The 26,175-nt window shown below is 37.4% G+C and overlaps 1 protein-coding gene across 5 annotated transcripts in view; it reads left to right on the top strand.

Moving 5' to 3' along the window:
* The window catches only part of LOC121303607 (nuclear receptor subfamily 5 group A member 2-like), a 53,853-nt gene that overhangs the window by 13,863 nt on the left and 13,815 nt on the right, over positions 1-26,175 (top strand). For all 5 annotated transcript variants that reach the window (XM_041234394.1, XM_041234393.1, XM_041234391.1 and 2 more), the window contains one exon: positions 23,578-23,697. In XM_041234394.1, coding sequence (XP_041090328.1) covers positions 23,578-23,697 — 120 coding nt within the window. The remainder of the gene's footprint in view (positions 1-23,577; positions 23,698-26,175) is intronic.

Here is a 26,175-nt window from a genome sequence, read left to right as displayed (position 1 = left end):
CACAGGAGAGAAATGCATTGCTAATATAGATACACAGGAGTTATAGAAATGCATTGTTAATATAGATACACAGGAGCTATAGAAATGCATTGTTAATATAGATACACAGGAGTTATAGAAATGCATTGTTAATATAGATACACAGGAGTTATAGAAATGCATTGTTAATATAGATACACAGGAGTTATAGAAATGCATTGTTAATATAGATACACAGCAGCTATAGAAATGCATTGTTAATATAGATACACAGGAGCTATAGAAATGCATTGTTAATATAGATACACAGGAGCTATAGAAATGCATTGCTAATATAGATACACAGGAGTTATAGAAATGCATTGTTAATATAGATACACAGGCAGTTAATATAGATATAGAAATGCATTGTTAATATAGATACACAGGAGTTATAGAAATGCATTGTTAATATAGATACACAGGAGTTATAGAAATGCATTGTTAATATAGATACACAGGAGTTATAGAAATGCATTGTTAATATAGATACACAGGAGTATATGCATTGTTAATAAATACATGGGAGTTATTGCATTGTTAATATAGATACACAGGAGTTATAGAAATGCATTGTTAATATAGATACACGGGAGTTATAGAAATGCATTGTTAATATAGATACACAGTTATAGAAATGGAGATTATAGAAATGCATTGTTAATATAGATACACAGGAGCTATAGAAATGCATTGTTAATATAGATACACAGGAGTTATAGAAATGCATTGTTAATATAGATACACAGGAGTTATAGAAATGCATTGTTAATATAGATACACAGGAGCTATAGAAATGCATTGTTAATATAGATACACAGGAGTTATAGAAATGCATTGTTAATATAGATACACAGGATATAGAAATGCATTGTTAATATAGATACACAGGAGTTATAGAAATGCATTGGATACACAGGAGTTATAGAAATGCATTGTTAATATAGATACACAGGAGTTATAGAAATGCATTGTTAATATAGATACACAGGAGTTATAGAAATGCATTGTTAATATAGATACACAGGAGTTATAGAAATGCATTGTTAATATAGATACATGGGAGTTATAGAAATGCATTGTTAATATAGATACACAGGAGCTATAGAAATGCATTGTTAATATAGATACACAGGAGTTATAGAAATGCATTGTTAATATAGATACACAGGAGCTATAGAAATGCATTGTTAATATAGATACACAGGAGCTATAGAAATGCATTGTTAATATAGATACACAGGAGCTATAGAAATGCATTGTTAATATAGATACACAGGAGCTATAGAAATGCATTGTTAATATAGATACACAGGAGTTATAGAAATGCATTGTTAATATAGATACACAGGAGCTATAGAAATGCATTGTTAATATAGATACACAGGAGCTATAGAAATGCATTGTTAATATAGATACACAGGAGCTATAGAAATGCATTGTTAATATAGATACATGGGAGTTATAGAAACAGGAGCTATAGAAATGCATTGATACACAGGAGCTATAATATAGATACACAGGAGTTATAGAAATGCATTGTTAATATAGATACACAGGAGCTATAGAAATGCATTGTAATATAGAGGAGCTATAGAAATGCATTGTTAATATAGATACACAGGAGTTATAGAAATGCATTGTTAATATAGATACACAGGAGTTATAGAAATGCATTGTTAATATAGATACACAGGAGTTATAGAAATGCATTGTTAATATAGATACACGGGACTATAGAAATGCATTGTTAATATAGATACACAGGAGCTATAGAAATGCATTGCTAATATAGATACACAGGAGCTATAGAAATGCATTGTTAATATAGATACACAGGAGCTATAGAAATGCATTGTTAATATAGATACACAGGAGTTATAGAAATGCATTGTTAATATAGATACACAGGAGTTATAGAAATGCATTGTTAATATAGATACACAGGAGTTATAGAAATGCATTGTTAATATAGATACACAGGAGTTATAGAAATGCATTGTTAATATAGATACACAGGAGCTATAGAAATGCATTGCTAATATAGATACACAGGAGCTATAGAAATGCATTGCTAATATAGATACACAGGAGTTATATAGAAATGCATTGTTAATATAGATACACAGGAGCTATAGAAATGCATTGTTAATATAGATACACAGGAGTTATAGAAATGCATTGTTAATATAGATACACAGGAGTTATAGAAATGCATTGTTAATATAGATACACAGGAGTTATAGAAATGCATTGTTAATATAGATACATGGGAGTTATAGAAATGCATTGCTAATATAGATACACGGGAGCTATAGAAATGCATTGCTAATATAGATACACAGGAGTTATAGAAATGCATTGCTAATATAGATACACAGGAGTTATAGAAATGCATTGTTAATATAGATACACAGGAGTTATAGAAATGCATTGTTAATATAGATACACAGGAGTTATAGAAATGCATTGTTAATATAGATACACGGGAGTTATAGAAATGCATTGTTAATATAGATACACGGGAGTTATAGAAATGCATTGTTAATATAGATACACAGGAGTTATAGAAATGCATTGCTAATATAGATACACAGGAGCTATAGAAATGCATTGCTAATATAGATACACAGGAGCTATAGAAATGCATTGCTAATATAGATACACAGGAGCTATAGAAATGCATTGCTAATATAGATACACAGGAGCTATAGAAATGCATTGCTAATATAGATACACAGGAGCTATAGAAATGCATTGCTAATATAGATACACAGGAGCTATAGAAATGCATTGCTAATATAGATACACAGGAGTTATAGAAATGCATTGCTAATATAGATACACAGGAGCTATAGAAATGCATTGTTAATATAGATACACAGGAGCTATAGAAATGCATTGTTAATATAGATACACGGGAGCTATAGAAATGCATTGCTAATATAGATACACGGGAGCTATAGAAATGCATTGTTAATATAGATACACAGGAGTTATAGAAATGCATTGTTAATATAGATACACAGGAGTTATAGAAATGCATTGTTAATATAGATACACAGGAGTTATAGAAATGCATATAGATACACAGGATATAGATACACAGGCATTGTTAATATAGATACACAGGAGTTATAGAAATGCATTGTTAATATAGATACACAGGAGTTATAGAAATGCATTGTTAATATAGATACACAGGAGTTATAGAAATGCATTGTTAATATAGATAGTTATATAGAAATGCATTGTTAATATAGATACACAGGAGCTATAGAAATGCATTGTTAATATAGATACACAGGAGCTATAGAAATGCATTGCTAATATAGATACACAGGAGCTATAGAAATGCATTGTTAATATAGATACACAGGAGCTATAGAAATGAAATGCATTGAAATTAATATAGATACACAGGAGTTATAGAAATGCATTGTTAATATAGATACACAGGAGCTATAGAAATGCATTGTTAATATAGATACACAGGAGCTATAGAAATGCATTGTTAATATAGATACACGGGAGCTATAGAAATGCATTGTTAATATAGATACACAGGAGCTATAGAAATGCATTGTTAATATAGATACACAGGAGTTATAGAAATGCATTGTTAATATAGATACACGGGAGCTATAGAAATGCATTGTTAATATAGATACACAGGAGCTATAGAAATGCATTGTTAATATAGATACACAGGAGCTATAGAAATGCATTGTTAATATAGATACACAGGAGCTATAGAAATGCATTGTTAATATAGATACACAGGAGTTATAGAAATGCATTGTTAATATAGATACACAGGAGCTATAGAAATGCATTGTTAATATAGATACATGGGAGTTATAGAAATGCATTGTTAATATAGATACACAGGCGCTATAGAAATGCATTGTTAATATAGATACACAGGAGCTATAGAAATGCATTGTTAATATAGATACACAGGAGCTATAGAAATGCATTGTTAATATAGATACACAGGAGCTATAGAAATGCATTGTTAATATAGATACACAGGAGCTATAGAAATGCATTGTTAATATAGATACACAGGAGTTATAGAAATGCATTGTTAATATAGATACACAGGAGTTATAGAAATGCATTGTTAATATAGATACACAGGAGCTATAGAAATGCATTGTTAATATAGATACACAGGAGTTATAGAAATGCATTGTTAATATAGATACACAGGAGCTATAGAAATGCATTGTTAATATAGATACACAGGAGCTATAGAAATGCATTGTTAATATAGATACACAGGAGCTATAGAAATGCATTGTTAATATAGATACACAGGAGCTATAGAAATGCATTGTTAATATAGATACACGGGAGTTATAGAAATGCATTGTTAATATAGATACACAGGAGTTATAGAAATGCATTGTTAATATAGATACACAGGAGTTATAGAAATGCATTGTTAATATAGATACACAGGAGCTATAGAAATGCATTGTTAATATAGATACACAGGAGCTATTAGAAATGCATTGCTAATATAGATACACAGGAGCTATAGAAATGCATTGCTAATATAGATACACAGGAGCTATAGAAATGCATTGCTAATATAGATACACAGGAGCTATAGAAATGCATTGCTAATATAGATACACAGGAGCTATAGAAATGCATTGCTAATATAGATACACAGGAGCTATAGAAATGCATTGCTAATATAGATACACAGGAGCTATAGAAATGCATTGTTAATATAGATACACAGGAGCTATAGAAATGCATTGCTAATATAGATACACAGGAGCTATAGAAATGCATTGTTAATATAGATACACAGGAGCTATAGAAATGCATTGTTAATATAGATACACAGGAGCTATAGAAATGCATTGTTAATATAGATACACAGGCGCTATAGAAATGCATTGTTAATATAGATACACAGGAGTTATAGAAATGTATTGTTGATATAGATACACAGGAGTTATAGAAATGCATTGTTAATATAGATACACAGGAGTTATAGAAATGCATTGTTAATATAGATACACAGGAGTTATAGAAATGCATTGTTAATATAGATACACAGGAGTTATAGAAATGCATTGTTAATATAGATACACAGGAGTTATAGAAATGCATTGTTAATATAGATACACAGGAGTTATAGAAATGCATTGTTAATATAGATACACAGGAGTTATAGAAATGCATTGTTAATATAGATACACAGGAGTTATAGAAATGTATTGTTGATATAGATACACAGGAGTTATAGAAATGCATTGTTAATATAGATACACAGGAGTTATAGAAATGCATTGTTAATATAGATACACAGGAGTTATAGAAATGCATTGTTAATATAGATACATGGGAGTTATAGAAATGCATTGCTAATATAGATACACAGGAGCTATAGAAATGCATTGCTAATATAGATACACAGGAGTTATAGAAATGCATTGTTAATATAGATACACAGGAGCTATAGAAATGCATTGTTAATATAGATACACAGGAGTTATAGAAATGCATTGTTAATATAGATACACAGGAGTTATAGAAATGCATTGTTAATATAGATACACAGGAGCTATAGAAATGCATTGTTAATATAGATACACGGGAGCTATAGAAATGCATTGTTAATATAGATACACGGGAGCTATAGAAATGCATTGTTAATATAGATACACAGGAGCTATAGAAATGCATTGTTAATATAGATACACGGGAGTTATAGAAATGCATTGTTAATATAGATACACGGGAGTTATAGAAATGCATTGTTAATATAGATACACGGGAGTTATAGAAATGCATTGTTAATATAGATACACGGGAGCTATAGAAATGCATTGTTAATATAGATACACAGGAGTTATAGAAATGCATTGTTAATATAGATACACAGGAGTTATAGAAATGCATTGTTAATATAGATACATGGGAGTTATAGAAATGCATTGTTAATATAGATACATGGGAGTTATAGAAATGCATTGTTAATATAGATACACAGGAGTTATAGAAATGCATTGTTAATATAGATACACGGGAGTTATAGAAATGCATTGTTAATATAGATACAGGGGAGTTATAGAAATGCATTGTTAATATAGATACACGGGAGCTATAGAAATGCATTGCTAATATAGATACACGGGAGCTATAGAAATGCATTGCTAATATAGATACACGGGAGCTATAGAAATGCATTGCTAATATAGATACACAGGAGTTATAGAAATGCATTGTTAATATAGATACACAGGAGTTATATAAATGCATTGTTAATATAGATACACAGGAGCTATAGAAATGCATTGTTAATTTATGTTTTTACATTTTTCTAAAGCTAGGCTTTTGTGTTTTAATTGTTATTTTTTATAAATGTTCGTGCATATTTTTGATTTATATTTAATTTAAATGGCACCCTATTGGGCCTGTCTGAGCCGAGCTGCGGGATCGCGCCTCTATCCTTGGCTGAGCATCGCTCGCTCGACCTGTATTACTAACAGCTCATCTCTGCTTCTGGTTGAACTCCCCAAATTGTTTTAAGTTTGGGGTCCGTATGGGCATAGTGTATCGGCAGGGCTGACCTTCTCGTGTGAATATCTCAGGCACCGTAATGGCTAGCTTCCTGTTTCAAGGTTTGTTTGAAGTACATTTTTAGAGCTTTCCAATAATGTATCATTGTGAAACTGTAGCTAACTGATAGCATTCTGGTTTTAACCTCATTTTAAAGCGCAGGCTTTGTGTTTTCCATAGATGTCAGACATGCCCGTATGCATCTGTCCGGTTGGACCCCAGGTTACAAGGAAAGTCAGTTTTCCGACGTGTCCTTATGGGGGCTAGTACACTTGTTATGCTATCATTCTTTTTTAAATCGTACTGTAATGGGTGTTGATCTTACAGAGGAAAGATTAAAGGGTTTGAGGGAAGCAGAAGCTGAACTTGAAGCCCCAGTGATGGAGGTATATATATATATATATAGAGAGAGAGAGAGAGAGAGAGAGAGAGAGAGAGAGAGAGAGAGAGACGTAGCTTTATGATAATGTAGAAAAAGTTGTTATCTTTAGGGGTGATTCACCAGCATTAGCAATTCATTCATCTATGAAATGGGGTAAATTCTAATATTATATTGCTTACTTTTTTATATTCTATTATGTGTATAAACCCAGTGGGCTTTCGTGCACCTCACTTCCCTAGCATCAACCTAATGGAATAGTTAATGAGCCTGGCAAAGGCTAATGTAAAAAGAAACAGCTACAGAGAATCGTATAGCGCACACACAATAGGATATTAAACAAGTAAGACATGGAATAATGCATTGGATTAGGAGCTGTTCAGGCACAGAAAATATCTGCCATTATCAAGCGTTACAATTGCATTTATATAACATCCAGAATTGAATACTGTGCTTTATTTAATAACACGCTGTCACAAAGATGGCTGGAGTGGGTGACGTCAGACCAGAAGCAGGAAATAAACCCGACAAAGAGGTGGAGTTTGGTGGAGCTGAGCGAATGGTCTCGCTCAGCATTTAATGAATGAACAGACAGACAGAAAATAAACGGTTGTAACAAACAAAAACGGGACACGACACATTCGCCAAAATAAACAGACAAACAAAACGGACTAACACTAAACAAAACACGGTGAGCAGATATTTTACTTCTATTATTTATGATCACAATTATTACCTCCATCTCCTATCCCGTTCTCAACTCACCGAACACACAACCCCGAGCGAGTGAAAACATGTTGTTTTTATGCAGCTGTACCGAGACTCGATTGCTAATCAATCATTCAGTTGGAGTCGCGGTACAACTGCACGTGAATTAATAAAGTGCAATTCCCCGTGCTCACATAGTATTACTTTTTACTTGCACGTGAAGTGCTGTGCAATCCTCGTGCCTAAATACAAATATACATTTTTAAACACTCGTGTTACACAGACCCATTTATATCCCGTGTACCAATGACTATACACCAACATTTAACACACCACACGCAACATATACACCACACGCAACAGGGGCGGGCACTTTGTCACACATACTTTGTCAAGAGGCTGTCTTAGACACTGCGTGGGAACCAGCGGTAACAAGAATCAATTCACTTTGTGAGCAGTATTGACCAATATTGAAAAAGACCTGCACTTCCATGTAAACACAGCTGCTGACATGTGCTTCCTTTTTCATTCCCGGCATTAATAGTAATCTCATCATGGTTCTGACAGAGGCATGCAGTTAACATGAGAGCTCTCAATAGGAACATATGTACATGAGCAGGCCTGCCAGGACATACTTCATTGCACCGATTCGTATTGAACAGCACAGTCTGATAAGAAATATGTTTTTATTTAACACAGTCTCAGATATAAGCTACAATAGCAGTAGTATACTGAATATGCATATTACATCAGGTACTAGGACAGTGTTGCCTGTTGTTTTAATTTATTTTTTATTTTTTATAAATGGTTTCATAAATAATAAGTCTTACTGTTAAATAAAAAATTAAAGAGTATTATTGTTAAATATCTTATAACCATATTACCATTGATGGGTTTTAGTGACCTATTATGAATAGCTGTTTCACAAATAAACTCATAGGGAGAATAGTTTGATGTAGTCATAGGATACCTTTCTTAATAAAGTAAAGTTTTATACTGGTCAATATTTTATAGTGTTACCCATCTTAGCAGATGTTAATATGTAATGTGTTAGTATAAGGTAGAGGCAGCTCTTTGAGGTAATATAGGTAATAAAATGTTAACATCTTTCTCAAACTAATCAACTTGACAATGCAGTTAGTTTAGTTGAATTGGGGTCTGTATAATTGATCTTAACAGTATGTAAATTCAGTAGCACCACCTTTTTAAAATGTTAAGAACATACGAACATAAGAAAGTTTACAAACGAGAGGAGGCCATTCGGCCCATCTTGCTCGTTTGGTTGTTAGTAGCTTATTGATCCCAGAATCTCATCAAGCAGCTTCTTGAAGGATCCCAGGGTGCCAGCTTCAACAACATTACTGGGGAGTTGATTCCAGACCCTCACAATTCTCTGTGTAAAAAAGTGTCTCCTATTTTCTGTTCTGAATGCCCCTTTGTCTAATCTCCATTTGTGACCCCTGGTCCTTGTTTCTTTTTTCAGGCTGAAAAAGTTCCTTGGGTCGACACTGTCAATACCTTTTAGAATTTTGAATGCTTGAATTAGGTCGCCACGTAGTCTTCTTTGTTCAAGACTGAACAGATTCAATTCTTTTAGCCTGTCTGCATATGACATGCCTTTTAAGCCCGGAATAATTCTGGTCGCTCTTCTTTGCACTCTTTCTAGAGCAGCAATATCTTTTTTATAGCGAGGTGACCAGAACTGCACACAATATTCAAGATGAGGTCTTACTAGTGCATTGTACAGTTTTAACATTACTTCCCTTGATTTAAATTCAACACTTTTCACAATGTATCCGAGCATCTTGTTAGCCTTTTTAATAGCTTCCCCACATTGTCTAGATGAAGGCATTTCTGAGTCAACAAAAACTCCTAGGTGTTTTTCATAGATTCCTTCTCCAATTTCAGTATCTCCCATATGATATTTATAAAGTACATTTTTATTTCCTGCGTGCAGTACCTTACACTTTTCTCTATTAAATGTCATTTGCCATGTGTCTGCCCAGTTCTGAATCTTGTCTAGATCATTTTGAATGACCTTTGCTGCTGCAACAGTGTTTGCCACTCCTCCTACTTTTGTGTCGTCTGCAGATTTAACAAGTTTGCTTACTATACCAGAATCTAAATCATTAATCATTAATTAAACCAAACCTGGCATTCTCTATTTTAAAGACAAAAATGCACTGAAGAGACTCACAAACACTGTTGGAGATGCCGTTATTGTACCCTTTTTGGTATTTAGATTCGCCACTGTATAGAATTGAACAGACCCCAGAGTGTAGTTCCAGTTACAGAATGTTAAAAATGACAGGAAACATTTTGTTGTTGATAATAGAAGGGGTTGAATTGTGAAAGCTTGTTTCCTGGCTTTGTTGTGTTGAATGCGAAGGTGAATATTAATAGAGCAGTTGTATCAAGGTTGTCATCCTGTAGGGGTGTCTACCCTTCCAGTGCTCTCTGTCCCCAGCGCTGTAAGAAAGAGCAGCTCTGCTTCACTTGCTTCTGTGTAAAGACCTCTTCGATATCTAACAGGATTGGGAGCGCTCCTTTAGTCCTCAGTCTGAGCAGGTGTTTTGGGTCCAAAGCCAGCATGGAAATTAAACCACAAAGTGAAAGATTAACAAAGACTGGGCTTAATATTTTTGCAGTTATTAATTACAAAGGGCTGGAGGCTGCCTTCCCTATCTGTGCAAACACACGTTTGAAGGGATCCCTGAAGTTTTAGAAAAACTGGTTAATTTGTGGTTAGGTTCATCTTTTCTATATGGCCAGTGTTGTGAGACATTGTTATTTTATCATCTTTGTACATTTTTTAAGCAGCGATTTTATATGAAATACCTGCAGAAATCTTTTTAGCCCAAACTTTTTACCCCCAATTTTGAACCCCAACTAAGAATATGCAGTTTCGCTCCTTCAATGCAACAGCTCTCCACTAGCTCAGCAGAAGGTCAGTGGACCTTGGCCAGTCCCACAACCATTACACAGAGGAGCTTCGGCGTGAATGAGCTACTGCCCTCTGGAGGACAAAGCCAGCCCAACACGTGCCAGCTTTAGCTCATCAGGCGCCTGGCCAGTAGGGTGTGGTGCAGTGTGATAAGTGGAAATAGTCCCCGACAATTTTGCCTTGGCAGTGCCAGAGCCAGTGAAGGTTAGTGACTTTGCACAGCCAGGACGTGAACCTGCCCTCCCGACTGTGTGACTGCACAACAAGCGCTTGTGCTTCTAGCAGCTGAGCCATATGGGGACCCCCTGAAATACTGTTTTTACCACAGTAATGCATCAGGCACTGTGCTTAATTTTGCTAAAGAACCTCAACTTATACTTTAAATAATCGTCTAAACTAAGGTCCCAATTCTGTTTGTTTCCCTGGGAATTGCTTTTTGTGAAACTGTTTGTCCATGTCATAAAGAAGGTGGGAGCATTATTAAAGGTTACATTTTGTTTATTAAATAAACATATACAATATATTCACAAAATATAACAGTAAGCCAGTTTATTATAAACACAGACTGCATTGTGTAGTGCTGTTGACTCATTTATTGTGAGATTGTAATCCTTGTTTAGTACAGTATTTGCATTATAATACATGGCGCTTGATATATGCATTGATACTCAGTTCCAGCTCTTTGTGTTTATTAGGCAGGTGTAGTAGACAGTGTTGCACAATTGTTATGTTAATCCTGGATCAGGAAGCTACTGTAAAGGCACTGATGTAGCTCTGTATACCCTGACTTACAGTACTCTACCCTCCAAGAAAGGGTATTTGTTATTCCCTTTATACCACACACCTTGTTAAACGTGGTACATGCTTGTCTTAGTTCTTATGTAAGTTTAACAAATGACAACTATAATTTAGGGGTTTATTTTCATGATCTAAGCAGTATTTAAATGTCATTTGAATTTAAGTCTATGAACCTGTTTTTTTATTGTGGGTATTAACGTTAAAAAGTGGGACAAAAAGTCTCCCATCGGGTAAAACAGCTACATGATTAACACAAAGCTAATTTGCTATTTAGATCCATTGTTTAGATTATAAAAAGAGACCCTGCTGAATTGCCTTAAACATGTTTCAGTCGCTTGCGTTTTTCATGTTGAGTTTATGTGGCTTGGATGTCACAAAGCAATACAGAGTAGGTCAATGAGTCCTTTAGCTTCAGCTCAGGTCTCCAGCAGATCAAAACATGTGCTTGGGCTGGGCTCTGAAAGAGACATGACTGTCCCCAGATATATCGTTTCATTTAAGAGACAGTAATTCTGTCACCCAGGGCCTGACAAATGACTAGCAAGACTCGTGCTGTGCTGTTAGCAGGAGACCCTAACGTGCGCCTGCTGTCATCCAGTTGAAAGTTACTGACTACACTGGCCTTCAGCCAAAGGACTCATATTGCAGGTTGACAGTGAGAGGCCAGGCTGCTGTGCGTGTTTATTGTGGAGGACGAAAGGTGAAAGAGTACTAGAGAGGTGAAGAGGTTGAGGAGGTCACTACTGACACTCGTAAATACACTGAAACTGAGACGAGATGGGATGTGTCAGTGCAGGACTGGCACCTACTTGTAGATGAAGAAATATGGGAGGGAGAAATAATGGGGCAATTCTCTGGCAGGCAGCATCTTTTCAAGGGGCAGTCATCCAGTGAAAAATCTGACAGCACAGAGCTTTCATTGGCATTGTAGATAAAAACAAAACAAAAAGTTTAAAAAAAAAAAAAGTATTGATTTAAGATTTTATTAAATGTTTTAAAATGCTGTTTAGTTTTTAAGTTAACTTACTTTTTGAAATGGAGAAAATCTGCAAAATCAAGCAGTAAGCAATATTACATCAAGTAATATTATCAAGGGCTCTGATGCAAAGTTGTTCTTTCTCAGATTTGTAACATTGACATTTTTTTTTTTCTATTTGCAAAATATACCACCCTGTGTTAGTTTATATGGAATTGGATTGACTTGATACCCTTAAATGTAGTTTTGATTTCCATAGTAAATTGGGAGAGGGAAGGAAAAGGGAATTTTTGCTCAGCTGTTCTCACCTGCATCTCGTTGTACAGTAAGCTTTGTGTATGCATTGCTCTAAAAAGGCTAGCAGAAGCTCTCAAACAGGAGTGACACGCCACATTTTTAGTGACCACTGAAGCCCCACTTTACACTGTCCTAAACATGTGCTTTGGCAGCAATATGGGTGTTTTGCAGCAGCAAATTGCTTTGCACCTATCCTTACTTCAGCCCTTAAGACTCAACAGTTTATATAGATGAGTGAGAGTGAGAGTGAGAATGAGACACAGTGAGAGAAAAAGATAGCCAGGCGATTAGCCGGAATATGGTTATTATTGACCATTTAGATTGTAGATCTCACCAAAGTTTTCGTACACTGTGTTGTATGTACTCTGTGTGCTGCCATTGCTGGTAGTGTCACGTGAGCTGTTCAGTGTGTTAATGTGTAAATAAATCCTGCTGGCCTGCATGGGGGGCGTATCAACTTCAGCCTCTGTCTTGTATCTCCTGCCTGTCACTCAGCAGCGAATGCACGCACCCACACTGCAGATGGCTACCCTGTCACAAGCATTAATACCTTGTAAAAAAAACAGGACCTTAAAACACGGAAAGAGGAAAGATGTAGTGGCCACAACTAGAGGATGCATCACGTGTACTTAGAAATAAGTCTCCCTTGCTCGTATAAATAAGTCTCTCTTGCTTTTATAAATACTGTAAGTCGGTTTAATTAAGGCTGATTCATATGTTGCTGCACTGTATCTGCTATGCCATCAGGGCTCCTTTTCTCCCATTAATCTGTAGGGAAAGCCCTGGTCCTTATTTAGGCGCTGAAAGGGTGGCTATGTAAACAATTAACACGGTGGTGTTAATTAAACTACCTATTATTTGAGGAAGGTCATTTCATTTTAAAAACAAATAATTTAATTTGTGATGAATAACCAGGACTACAATGAGAACATCATTCACAATGAAGGAAAGCGCATGGAACGTTTCTCCTTTCATAAGGGTCTTTCATGGGATCACGGTGATCAGTTCTTTCTTATGACCATCACATCAATACACATTTTCACTCACAAGCCCATTTTATTTTTAATTATACTATCATAGACACAAAATTAAGGTTGACCACACTCTTTTAGACAAAGTCAAGCCTTTTATTTAATCATTTCAACATTAGAAAACAAGACAATGATGGTTTCAACCTAGATCTTCATCAGTGATTAATTATTCCATCATAGGCAAGCATTGTAAAGCCCACAGATGTTTGTAAAGCATATTAACAAACATGTCTATTCATGGTAAGTGTATGAAACAGAGTCTCAGTGGACATGCACACTAATAAAGCATGAAGAGCCAGGTGGGTCTGAAAGAGGTGTCATTTCAAACCACTAAATCAGATCCTGTTGACAATTTGAGGGATGTGTTTCGCTCATTTCCCTGTTTATCCATGAGTCTGAGAGATGCGTCTCACTCATTTCCCTGTCTATCCATGTGTCTCACTCATTTCCCCACATATTTATGTGTCTGAGGGATGTGTCTCTCTCATTTCCCTGTTTATCCATGAGTCTGAGGGATGTGGCTCGCTCATTTCCTGGTCTATCCATGTGTCTCACTCATTTCCCTGTTTATTCATGTGTTTGAGGGATGTGTCTCACTCATTTCCCTGTTTATCCATGAGTCTGAGGTATGAGTCTCACTCATTTCCCTGTTTATCCATGTGTCTGAGGGATGTGTCTTGCTCATTTCCCTGTTTATCCATGTGTCTGAGGGATGAGTCTCACTCATTTCCCTGTTTATCCATGTGTCTGAGGGATGTGTCTCGCTCATTTCCCTGTTTATCCATGTGTCTGAGGGATGAGTCTCACTCATTTCCCTGTTTATCCATGTGTCTGAGGGATGTGGCTCGCTCATTTCCCTGTTTATCCATGTGTCTGAGGGATGTGGCTCGCTCATTTCCCTGTTTATCCATGTGTCTGAGGGATGAGTCTCACTCATTTCCCTGTTTATCCATGTGTCTGAGGGATGTGGCTCGCTCATTTCCCTGTTTATCCATGTGTCTGAGGGATGTGGCTCGCTCATTTCCCTGTTTATCCATGTGTCTGAGGGATGTGGCTCGCTCATTTGCCTGTTTATCCATGTGTCTGAGGGATGTGGCTCGCTCATTTCCCTGTTTATCCATGTGTCTGAGGGATGTGGCTCGCTCATTTCCCTGTTTATCCATGTGTCTGAGGGATGTGGCTCGCTCATTTCCCTGTTTATCCATGTGTCTGAGGGATGAGTCTCACTCATTTCCCTGTTTATCCATGTGTCTGAGGGATGTGGCTCACTCATTTCCCTGTTTATCCATGTGTCTGAGGGATGTGGCTCGCTCATTTCCCTGTTTATCCATGTGTCTGAGGGATGTGGCTCGCTCATTTGCCTGTTTATCCATGTGTCTGAGGGATGAGTCTCACTCATTTCCCTGTTTATCCATGTGTCTGAGGGATGTGGCTCGCTCATTTGCCTGTTTATCCATGTGTCTGAGGGATGTGGCTCGCTCATTTGCCTGTTTATCCATGTGTCTGAGGGATGTGGCTCGCTCATTTGCCTGTTTATCCATGTGTCTGAGGGATGTGGCTCGCTCATTTGCCTGTTTATCCATGTGTCTGAGGGATGAGTCTCGCTCATTTCCCTGTTTATCCATGTGTCTGAGGGATGTGGCTCGCTCATTTCCCTGTTTATCCATGTGTCTGAGGGATGTGGCTCGCTCATTTCCCTGTTTACCCATGTGTCTGAGGGATGTGGCTCGCTCATTTCCCTGTTTATCCATGTGTCTGAGGGATGTGGCTCGCTCATTTGCCTGTGTCTCTCAATATCCTTGGTATTGCAGTGTGTTCACAAAGCCTTAATTAGTTAGTGTTGAGGAGCCAGAGCTGTCCTTAGACAGGGTTCACAGATAAACTCTTCCTTCAGCTCAGCATTTCTTTTTGAAACATTTGTGAAGCGCACAGTTTTTTTGGTGTTTTCTGGATTTCCAATGAGAATTTGCTGACACCTGCGATCTTGTAAAACGTCAGGGCGCTGCCCTCGGAGCAGTTACAGTAGCGTTTGCAGAGCTGATGTAGGGAGGCACACTGCAAACTGATAGTTCTAAACTGAACAAAGTCATTATTGTTGGAGTCCTTTGGGAACTGTGCTGCGTGTGAAGTGTTACTTAAAACAAAAAGAAAAAAAACTTAAAAGTCTTTGCCCATGGAAATATTTGTAAGCGCCCTATCACTAGACCTGCCAAGTTTCACTCATTTTATGAACTTTTCGGTCTTAATTTTAGAAGTCTGAAAGAAATGACAATGAAAAATGACAACATTTTAATAGAATATCACAAATCTTACTATTTTTTCAAATCTCTCTCATTTGGATGCTGTAGAGTACCATGATGCCCTTTAAAAAATACCTATTGAGTGTCATGCGTGTTTAACACAAATATAATGGTATTCTATATGGCAGCTGGTGGTATTGTATTCTACAATAATAAAACACCACCTAGTGAGGATCTACAACGTGGCAGATCCTAATGCCTACTCTTTCACAGCATCTTTCCACCGTATGTTTATTGTATTTGTTGAGGGGATAATAGGGGTGCTGGTGTTTAGAGCATTAATCGAATGCCTTTCACCTCTGGATGTGTCAGTTCAAATCCATCTCAGCAACAGGTAAAACTTTGATGTCTCAGCTTAGTCCCATTAGACCTCAGTCCACATCACAAGAGCAGCACCCAATCTGGCCCAGTTCTCTGGGCAGCAGTGAGTTGCAGGTATGAGGCCAGGATTATGAGCTCCTGCCTGCAGCGCTGTGGTGGGAAGCTGTAGCCAGTACCATTGACTCTTGCTTTTCCATCCTATTGACAAGCACCGTTTAGACAAATAAATGGTATAAGAAGACAATTGCAAGCACTCTTTGTGCTGCTGTTTAATTTCTATTCTGTGAGTAATGCTTTGCACAACAGATTCTCCCCTCTATTGCTTAGAGTTGTGATTCCCTAAACTCCTGATAGTCTGCAACAACTCCCAAAGTTTGGTTATGCAGTCCTTGGAAAAAAATGATTTCTACACAGTCGATCATTGTGCTACTGCAACACAACAGACAGCTTTAACCATGTCCTTATAAGAGGTGAGCATTGGTTTTCTTTTATTACGGGTGTGTTTATATATAAGCTGCCGTTAACTGAAACAGTTTTCTAATGAGAAGCAAATACTAACTAATAAACATTTGTCTTTTTTTTTATCCAGCGTTATTGAAAAAAAAAAAATCTACATCTAGCATTCGCATAAACGCACGTCTTTCTTGTCTGTGCTCATTGTACTGCTCGTTCACGTTCAGGGAAAACATTTCAAGTGACCTGGCTCTCCCAGCCTTTTCGCTCTGCATAAAAGTATCGCACTGCTTTGACTATTCCTAAACTAAATTAAACAAAACAAAAGCTAAACAAAAACAAACCCATTAAAACCAGAGTCTGAGTACTTTTCATTTTCAACTGTATCACTGTTGCCAGGGATGTAGGAATATCTCTGTTCTTTTCATATGTTTTTGGAGAGGTTAGCTGCATATAGTAACAGAAGTTAATGTGAAACACAAAGAGGCTAAATCTCTAGCTTGACTTGTGAACTGTACCATAGTGTGACTGATGTATTTCAGCTCCATGTTCTTATATGGGTTTATTCAGCCAGGTTTAATATTTCACAAGACTGTATGCCAAAAGGAAATTCTGTTAACACTACTCTGGAAATAATGTGTACAGTCTGTTCTTGACGCTGTCATATTTAATCACAATTCTATAAATCCTATTGACTGTGTGCCACCAGTCATGTTTAATTTACACATCACAGCCCACCAGAAGTGGTACATAACATCCTGTACACTGTCCAATCATTTTTTAATTTTTCAGCTTGCTTCCCACCCACCTCATCTTCGTTGATGAATAATTCATTGTGTTAGAAATGGATGGATTAATTTGCTACACAGGGAAATGGTTGCGGGGACCAGCACTAGCATTTGCATTTACTGGAGCCATTTATCTACAGAATTTGAAAAAAAATATATTTTTAAACAAAAGAAACAGGAACTTTGCCATCAGCAAGTTTCAATGCGTAAAGTGACTACATTCCTTGCTGATGTGGTAGTGAAGATTCAAGCACAGGAATCTCATTAAGTGAGGTACATTATATAAATACTTTACTTAGTGCATGTACACATACACGCATACAAGTGAGTTTCAAAACGCTGCTGTGAAAAAATGCGTGGCAAGTGGTCTGTGGGGAAAATCCAAACCCCAAGGTGGTCCCTACATTGAAAAAGGATGGGAACCACAGATCTAAAACATACAAATCAGCACTGAACAGGTTCAACTGATTTACCACCATTTTATTAATTGCTTACAAGGCATTTAAATGATAGTTTTGAAAACTATAATTTCAATAAGAATAAAAAGGTATTTTAGTTTTTATCTTTAAATATATCATGCATTCTTACGAAGCACACACAATACATCTCTTTCAAAAGCTTACTTCATATACATTTAATTGGAAATCGGTTTTATCCTATAAAATTTAACAAAAACTCTGTTCTTTAGGTTGTTTGAACACAAGAAAAGAAAAAGATATTAACTGGTCAAACCAACGACAGTGTTATTCACCTTGGTTCATATCCCAGTGTGTTAATGTTCCCTGTCCAGATCCAGTCTGAAATCCACTCACTATTTCGCTGAGTGGGCTTCAAGTGTGTGACCAGAGGTTGTCACGGTAAATTTATTAAGAAAGGCCAGGCAAAGATCACACCTTTTCAGTCCTATCTAAGTGGCTATTAAAGTTAATGAGAGAAAAACACAAAACAAAACACAAAGAACGAATTTGCTGAAGTGTCCTCATTCACATAAAGCATGCTGTTTTGCCAAGTGTCTCCGAAACAGCTGTGCCAAACCTACCGTCTGCTGCTCTGCCTCGCGCCCCGCTCCATTGAAAGCTTCTTTCTTCACACTCTTTAATTGGACGAGGCTGATGCTTTCGTCTGGTGCACCAGAGTTCACAGCTCATTTTTTAAACATGTGTAATAGCTCTTTGCGTGCAATGAGGTGTAAAATGAAGCCGCTTGCTCGCACCCCTTATTTAAGAACGGGAGAATCGAATGCCTGTGCCGCCGCATTCACTGTAACATCGAAGCGTTACGGGATTTCTCTTAAAATCTTCAGCTTGGTGTGCTACAAACAAAAGACAACAAATGTTCATCAAACAGTGGTGTTAGTTGTAAGATAATATATTACACGTGCTGGGCTTTTTGTAATTTACAATCAGATCTAACCGTTGCATGGGTTTAAAGATTTGTAGTTAACATGATTGTGTAAGGAGTGGTCACATTTCCATTCCTCTAGCAATGTTTCTAGTTATATTTTGCTTTTTTGTTTTATTTTAATGCAGATATCAGAATAATAAAACATTATTAGAAGTTGCAGTTGCTTCCTGCTGTCTAATAATTCCATTATGTGGTTGATGTCAGAATGAGTCCAATGGCATTACGACTGTGGGACCATGTAAAAGCACAGGAACCGTTCAGATAGCAGGAAGCAGCAATTTGAACTTTAATTAAAAACGTGTTAGAAAAAGCTTGTAAGAGTCCCAGGTCTTTTTCAGCACCATTGATTGGGCTTTGATTATGTGGGTTATAAGAGATAAGAACATTGATTTTAAAGCCTTGGTTAACTTAACTGGAAATAATGTATTTCCATGACTGCAGTAAGTGTGAAACAATTCAGTTCAATTAAAAACTTGAATTGAATCTGATTAAGGAACTCCTGCGATATTTTCTTGCTGTAACCCTTTCCCAGATTATGTATTAGAAGGTAAATGTACCTGTATTTCCTGCACTAAAGCAGGAGGCAATTAGGGAGGAGACAGCTGACTAAGAAGTGTTGTTCTCGCTTGTTTGTTAGTCGCAAGATCTTTTTATCACGACTGACTGCTTACTAAAAAAGTTTGTGAACGAGGTGAAACAAAAGATAGCACAGGGTTTATATCAGGTAGTTCGAGAGGTAAATTAGAAGTGTGGAATTATTTTGGAATAGAAAGTAATAAACATGTGACTGGATTTGTTGCTTGTAAAACTGTCATTATGTTTTTTGTGAACGACAGCCACAAAACTGGTACATCGTCTCTGCGAAAGCACAGGTGTACCTCCCTTTCAACTGGTGGTACGAAAGGAATAGACATGTATTTTATAGTAAAGTAAGTAGAGATAGTTAATGTTACAATGTTAAACTATATCCAGACCACTAGAGAAAGCTACCACACTCTATAGCCTATTGTAAAAACTCAGTCTGTGGAGAATGGTAGAGATATCTGTGTGTGAATGTGAGAGAGTCAGTCGACACAGGCAGTAGGTAAAGGACAAACACTTGCGAGTCGGGTCAGGTTGCGGGTAAGAAGACGCTGCTGCAGTGGGTTGCGGGTTTGGGTCGGGTCCTGTAGTAGCGGATCCAGGTCAGAAGCGAGGTTGTAAAAATGTGAAAAGCGACCTCATAACTCCTGTGCTGGCTTCTCTACACTGGCTTCCAGTGTGATTTACAGTTGATTATCAGATCCTACTTGTGACTTACAAAACACTTCATGGCACCTGATTATCTAAAAGAGCCCTGCTTCATTTTACTATAACATTTTCATGTTCGTGTTTAATTGTTTTAATTCATTTGATTGTAATTTTAGTTTTTATTGAAAGGCGCTATATAAATAATAAACATACTTACTAAATGTACACCTTTAAGATGGACTAAGGATTCCTAACCAACAAGTCAACTTCCAGTAGATTTCCATATGGAGTTGTTATGGACAAAAACAGACCAACTGCAAAGTGCTTTTACAATCTCCGCAGCAATGGCTTTGTAGAAATGTGGAGCGGTATTGAGAAATATAGAGGAGGTACCAGCAAAAATACATGAGAAATATAGAGGAGGATACCAACAAAAATACATGAGAAATATAGAGGAGGTACCAGCAAAAATACATGAGAAATATAGAGGAGGTACCAGCAAAAATACATGAGAAATATAGAGGCGGTACCAGCAAAAATACATGAGAAATATAGAGGAGGATACCAACAAAAATACATGAGAAATATAGAGGCGGTACCAGCAAAAATACATGAGAAATATAGAGGAGGATACCAACAAAAATACATGAGAAATATAGAGGAGGTACCAGCAAAAATACATGAGAAATATAGAGGAGGATACCAGCAAAAATACATGAGAAATATAGAGGAGGTACCAGCAAAAATACGTTATGAACTTAAAAAATAAATACAATCCAAGAAGAATATTCAGTGATTATCAAGTAATAGTGGGAGGCTGATGAAGAGTGTAAAAAGAAAATAAAAAACACAATATCTCTTCAGCTGCTGAGAGAACAAAGCAAATGTTTGTGTAGCTATCAGAACTGCACAATGATGTATTCAGTGTCAATAATGAAAAACATGTCAGGCAAGGGGCTGAGAGCAGAGATAAGAAAGGAAAGCAGAGTGAAATGTACGCTTTGTTAGCTTTGTTTAAACCTGCCATTTCTCCACTGCAAAAGGAAGCTGCAGATAATGTCTTTTGTGTGGTTCTTAAACAGTGTCTATGTATTTCAGATATTTTCAGTCATACAGGGAGGTTGTGGTTTGTGTCTGCTGTCAAATTGACTTTGCAATTCCTTGTTTGCTTCTTTCAGTTTACATTTCTATTACCCTGTGTCAAACCTAACCAACACATTACTTCTACACAACGCTGAGCGCTTCCAGTAGCCTTTACACTGTAAAATCAGGCTCTTAACTTTTAGGATGATTCATATTTCTGTGATCTGGTAGAATTATTTTAAAATGTTACAAAGTAAATTAATATCAATTGGCACAGACACCTGCTTTAATATGTTCATTGTTGTGGACTGGCTGGTAGTGCGGCTCAGTCTGAGAGAGCAAGAGGTTAATAAAGCATTGCTTTGTACAGTGCAGCTCAGTCTGAGAGTGAGAGGTTAATAAAGCATTGCTTTGTACAGTGCAGCTCAGTCTGAGAGTGAGAGGTTAATAAAGCATTGCTTTGTACAGTGCAGCTCAGTCTGAGAGTGAGAGGTTAATAAAGCATTGCTATGTACAGTGCAGCTCAGTCTGAGAGTGAGAGGTTAATAAAGCATTACTATGTACAGTGCAGCTCAGTCTGAGAGTGAGAGGTTAATAAAGCATTGCTTTGTACAGTGCAGCTCAGTCTGAGAGTGAGAGGTTAATAAAGCATTGCTATGTACAGTGCAGCTCAGTCTGAGAGTGAGAGGTTAATAAAGCATTGCTATGTACAGTGCAGCTCAGTCTGAGAGTGAGAGGTTAATAAAGCATTGCTTTGTACAGTGCAGCTCAGTCTGAGAGTGAGAGGTTAATAAAGCATTGCTATGTACAGTGCAGCTCAGTCTGAGAGTGAGAGGTTAATAAAGCATTGCTATGTACAGTGCAGCTCAGTCTGAGAGTGAGAGGTTAATAAAGCATTGCTTTGTACAGTGCAGCTCAGTCTGAGAGTGAGAGGTTAATAAAGCATTGCTATGTACAGTGCAGCTCAGTCTGAGAGAGGGAGAGGTTAATAAAGCATTGCTATGTACAGTGCAGCTCAGTCTGAGAGTGAGAGGTTAATAAAGCATTGCTATGTACAGTGCAGCTCAGTCTGAGAGTGAGAGGTTAATAAAGCATTGCTATGTACAGTGCAGCTCAGTCTGAGAGTGAGAGGTTAATAAAGCATTGCTTTGTACAGTGCAGCTCAGTCTGAGAGTGAGAGGTTAATAAAGCATTGCTATGTACAGTGCAGCTCAGTCTGAGAGTGAGAGGTTAATAAAGCATTGCTATGTACAGTGCAGCTCAGTCTGAGAGTGAGAGGTTAATAAAGCATTGCTATGTACAGTGCAGCTCAGTCTGAGAGTGAGAGGTTAATAAAGCATTGCTTTGTACAGTGCAGCTCAGTCTGAGAGAGGGAGAGGTTAATAAAGCATTGCTATGTACAGTGCAGCTCAGTCTGAGAGTGAGAGGTTAATAAAGCATTGCTATGTACAGTGCAGCTCAGTCTGAGAGTGAGAGGTTAATAAAGCATTGCTATGTACAGTGCAGCTCAGTCTGAGAGTGAGAGGTTAATAAAGCATTGCTATGTACAGTGCAGCTCAGTCTGAGAGTGAGAGGTTAATAAAACATTGCTATGTACAGTGCAGCTCAGTCTGAGAGAGCGAGAGGTTAATAAAGCATTGTTATGTATAGTGCAGCTCAGTCTGAGAGAGTTAATAAAACATTGCTATGATACTGCTCTGTGGTAAGGACAAGGGAGAAGGGTCAAACAACTGCTGTACTATAACTTGTTTGGTTTAGGTTTATGTGCAACGTTATATTAAACTGGGAAATGTGCTGGACTGTGTAGTTTGGAATAAGGTTAGTGAATGTTACATGAATAGTGTTTGAATCCCAATGGTTATACTGGGGAATGGGATTGAATCCCAATGAGTATACTGGGGAAAGGTGTTTGAATCCCAATGGTTATACTGGGGAATGGTGTTTGAATCCCAATGGTTATACTGGGGAATGGTGCTTGAATCCCAGTGGATATATTGAGGGTCGCTGTAAAGCCACCCTTGATCCGCCACCCAAGGTAAAGACAGAAATCCTGTGCGAGTCATTGGAGGGAAACATCAAATACTGTACTGGTACATTCACTGACTCAGAGAAGTAACCTGGGGTCTTATCAATTGATCTAAACGGTGGTGGATCTTAATTGTATTTTAAATCAGGTAAAATGCAGGTCAAGGATTTTCAATTTCTGTTCGTTCAGACCAAGTTGTACATGTGATGGTTGAGTGATTTTGTATTTTCTCGCAGGTAGGAGATCAAATGAAGCTGCTGCATAACTGCTGGAGTGAGCTGCTAGTGCTGGACCACATCTTCAGACAAGTGCAGCATGGCAAGGAAGGCAGTATTCTCCTGGTGACGGGCCAAGAGGTAAGAAGAGCCGCCTCGTCACTTAGGACCGCTCTTACTCTTTAATACAGTATTTGTATTAGAAAATAAAAACAATCGACATACAGTGCCTATAGAAAGTACTCACCCCCCCCCTTGGACGTTTTCAGTTTATTGTGTTACAACCTGAAATCTTGATGCATTTAAATGGGATTTTTTTTTTCCTTTGATTTACACAACCTACTCGACACTTTGAAGAGGCAAGAGAATTTTTATTGTGAAACAACAGTTAATGAAAAATAAAAAAAAAACTGAAATGTCTTGGTTAGACAAGTATTCACCCCCCTGAGTCAATACTTGGTAGAGCCACCTTTGGCAGCAATTAAAGCTGTGAGTCTTTAATTCTGGATCGTACAATATTTGCACAATTGTTCAAGCTGTCTCAAGTTGAATGGGGATTGTTGATGGACAGCAATCTTCAAAACTTGCCAAAAATTCTCAATCTGCTTCAAGTCCGGGCTTTGACTGGGCCACTCTAGGACATTCACTTTCTTGTTTTTAAGCCACTCCAGTGTCGCTTTCGTTGTGTGCTTGGGGTCATTGTCCTGCTGAAAGGTCAATCTCTGTCCTAGTCTTAGGTCTTTTGCAGACTAAAGCAGGTTTTCCTCAAGGATTTGCCTGTATTTAGCTCCTTACATTTTGCCCTCTACCCTGACAAGCTTCTCAGTCCCTGCCAATGAAAAGCATCCCCATAGCATGATGCTGCCACCACCATGCTTCACACTAAGGGTGGTGTCACCTGGGTGATGTGCTGTGTTGGGTTTGCGCCAGACATAACGCTTTGCATTTAGGACAAATAGTTCAGTTTTTGTTTCATCGGACCACAGAATCTTTTGCCACATCTTTTCAGAGTCTCCCACGTGCCTTTTTGCAAATTCCAAGCTGGATTTTACATGAGCTTTTTTCAGAAATGGCTTCTTTCTTGCCACTCTTCCATACAGGCCAGATTTGTGGAGTACCTCAGCTATTGTTGACACATGGATAGTTTCTCCCATCTTATCCATGGAACACTGTTTAGGAGTGTCATAGCAAGGGGGATGAATACTTACCTAATGAAGGCTTTTCAGGTTTTTATTTTTAATTGATTTGTTTTTTCAACCCCCTATTTCTACATTTTTTTGGCAAAGTGTCTCCTTTTCGTGACCAGAGAGTGACCCGTGCAGATGCTTGCTTTTTGTTTGTCTCTTTTTGGAGTTGTTTTTGTGCGAGGGAAGAAACAGTGATTTGCAGATAGCCCCGAACTTTCCACAGAGCGCAGATGCCCAGGTTAGAGGAGAAAGTAAAAAGGCCCTATTATTTCTGTGAAGGGCTGCGCTTTCCCATACGAAAGTCAACACAGTGGGCTTTATTTACGGAATTCGGTGTGAGAACAGAACAAACTTGGCAAACCGGCCCAGTCCGACTGCATAGTTTGGTCACTTTTAAAAATGTTTAAAGCAGTGCTGGTTTGTCGCCCGTTTGACCCCACATGTCTAAACTGACCAGTCAACCAAACACATAGAAACAGGGCTCCTGGCCACCATGGAAGATGCTAAAAATGTACCAGTAAACAACTCTTCTGGATTATTATTCTACTGGCAACTAAACTTTTGACTGTTGAAACACATTTTCAGATACACTGTAGTTCCTCTGACACACCTGCCAATCTTAGCTGTATTGCCCAAACTAACTTACAGCAGGGATATGCAGCTTGTATCTATTATAGAATACATTTCAGGGAAGCCGTTTGCATGAGAAATCAGTTACTTATTTATTTTTATTTATTTATTTGCATTTATATAGCACCTTTCATCACAAGGACCTCAAGGTGCTTTACAACATTTTACCATATTATACAAAATATAAACCATGATGGGACACCACCTGAGATACCTGCCAAGCGTCCAAGACGACTCAATAAAATTAAGCGGTCAGTAGTATCAAATGCAGCACTTCGATCAAGGAGAATTAAAATGGAGGGAAAGTCAGTCTCCAGAGCTTATCAACAACTTATTATTTGGTACTGTAACAAGGACTTTCTCAGTGCTGTGTGCAGCTCCAAATCCACACTGGAATTTCTCATACATGCTGTTGGTAGCTAAACTTTGTACTTGGTTTACAACAATCAGCTCGAGAACCTTTGCTAAAAATGGCAGATTGGAAATTGGACTCAAGTTGTTGGGATCTTTAGGGTCTAAGTTTGTTTTTTAAGTAATGGCTTTATCACTGTTACCTTGAGTGCTAAAGGAACTGTGCTGGAGGCAAGTGATTCAGTCATAATGTCTTGTACGCGTGTATTGAGATCACAAAGTACTTCTATTAATAATTTAGAAGGGATGGGATCAAGAGAGCATATCGTTGGTCTTGTATACAGTTTGGTCAGGTCCACTAAAGAAATCCATCATAGCCTTAACTGGTCTGGATAAATTAGTTAAACAAGGTTAATCCATAAAAGGATGAGTATATATGATTTCATTTCTA

The sequence above is a fragment of the Polyodon spathula genome, chromosome 34, assembly GCF_017654505.1.
Source record: "Polyodon spathula isolate WHYD16114869_AA chromosome 34, ASM1765450v1, whole genome shotgun sequence".
NCBI lineage: Eukaryota > Metazoa > Chordata > Actinopteri > Acipenseriformes > Polyodontidae > Polyodon > Polyodon spathula.
Note: the sequence above shows the minus strand (reverse complement) of the source record. Positions and strands in the feature narration are given on the sequence as shown.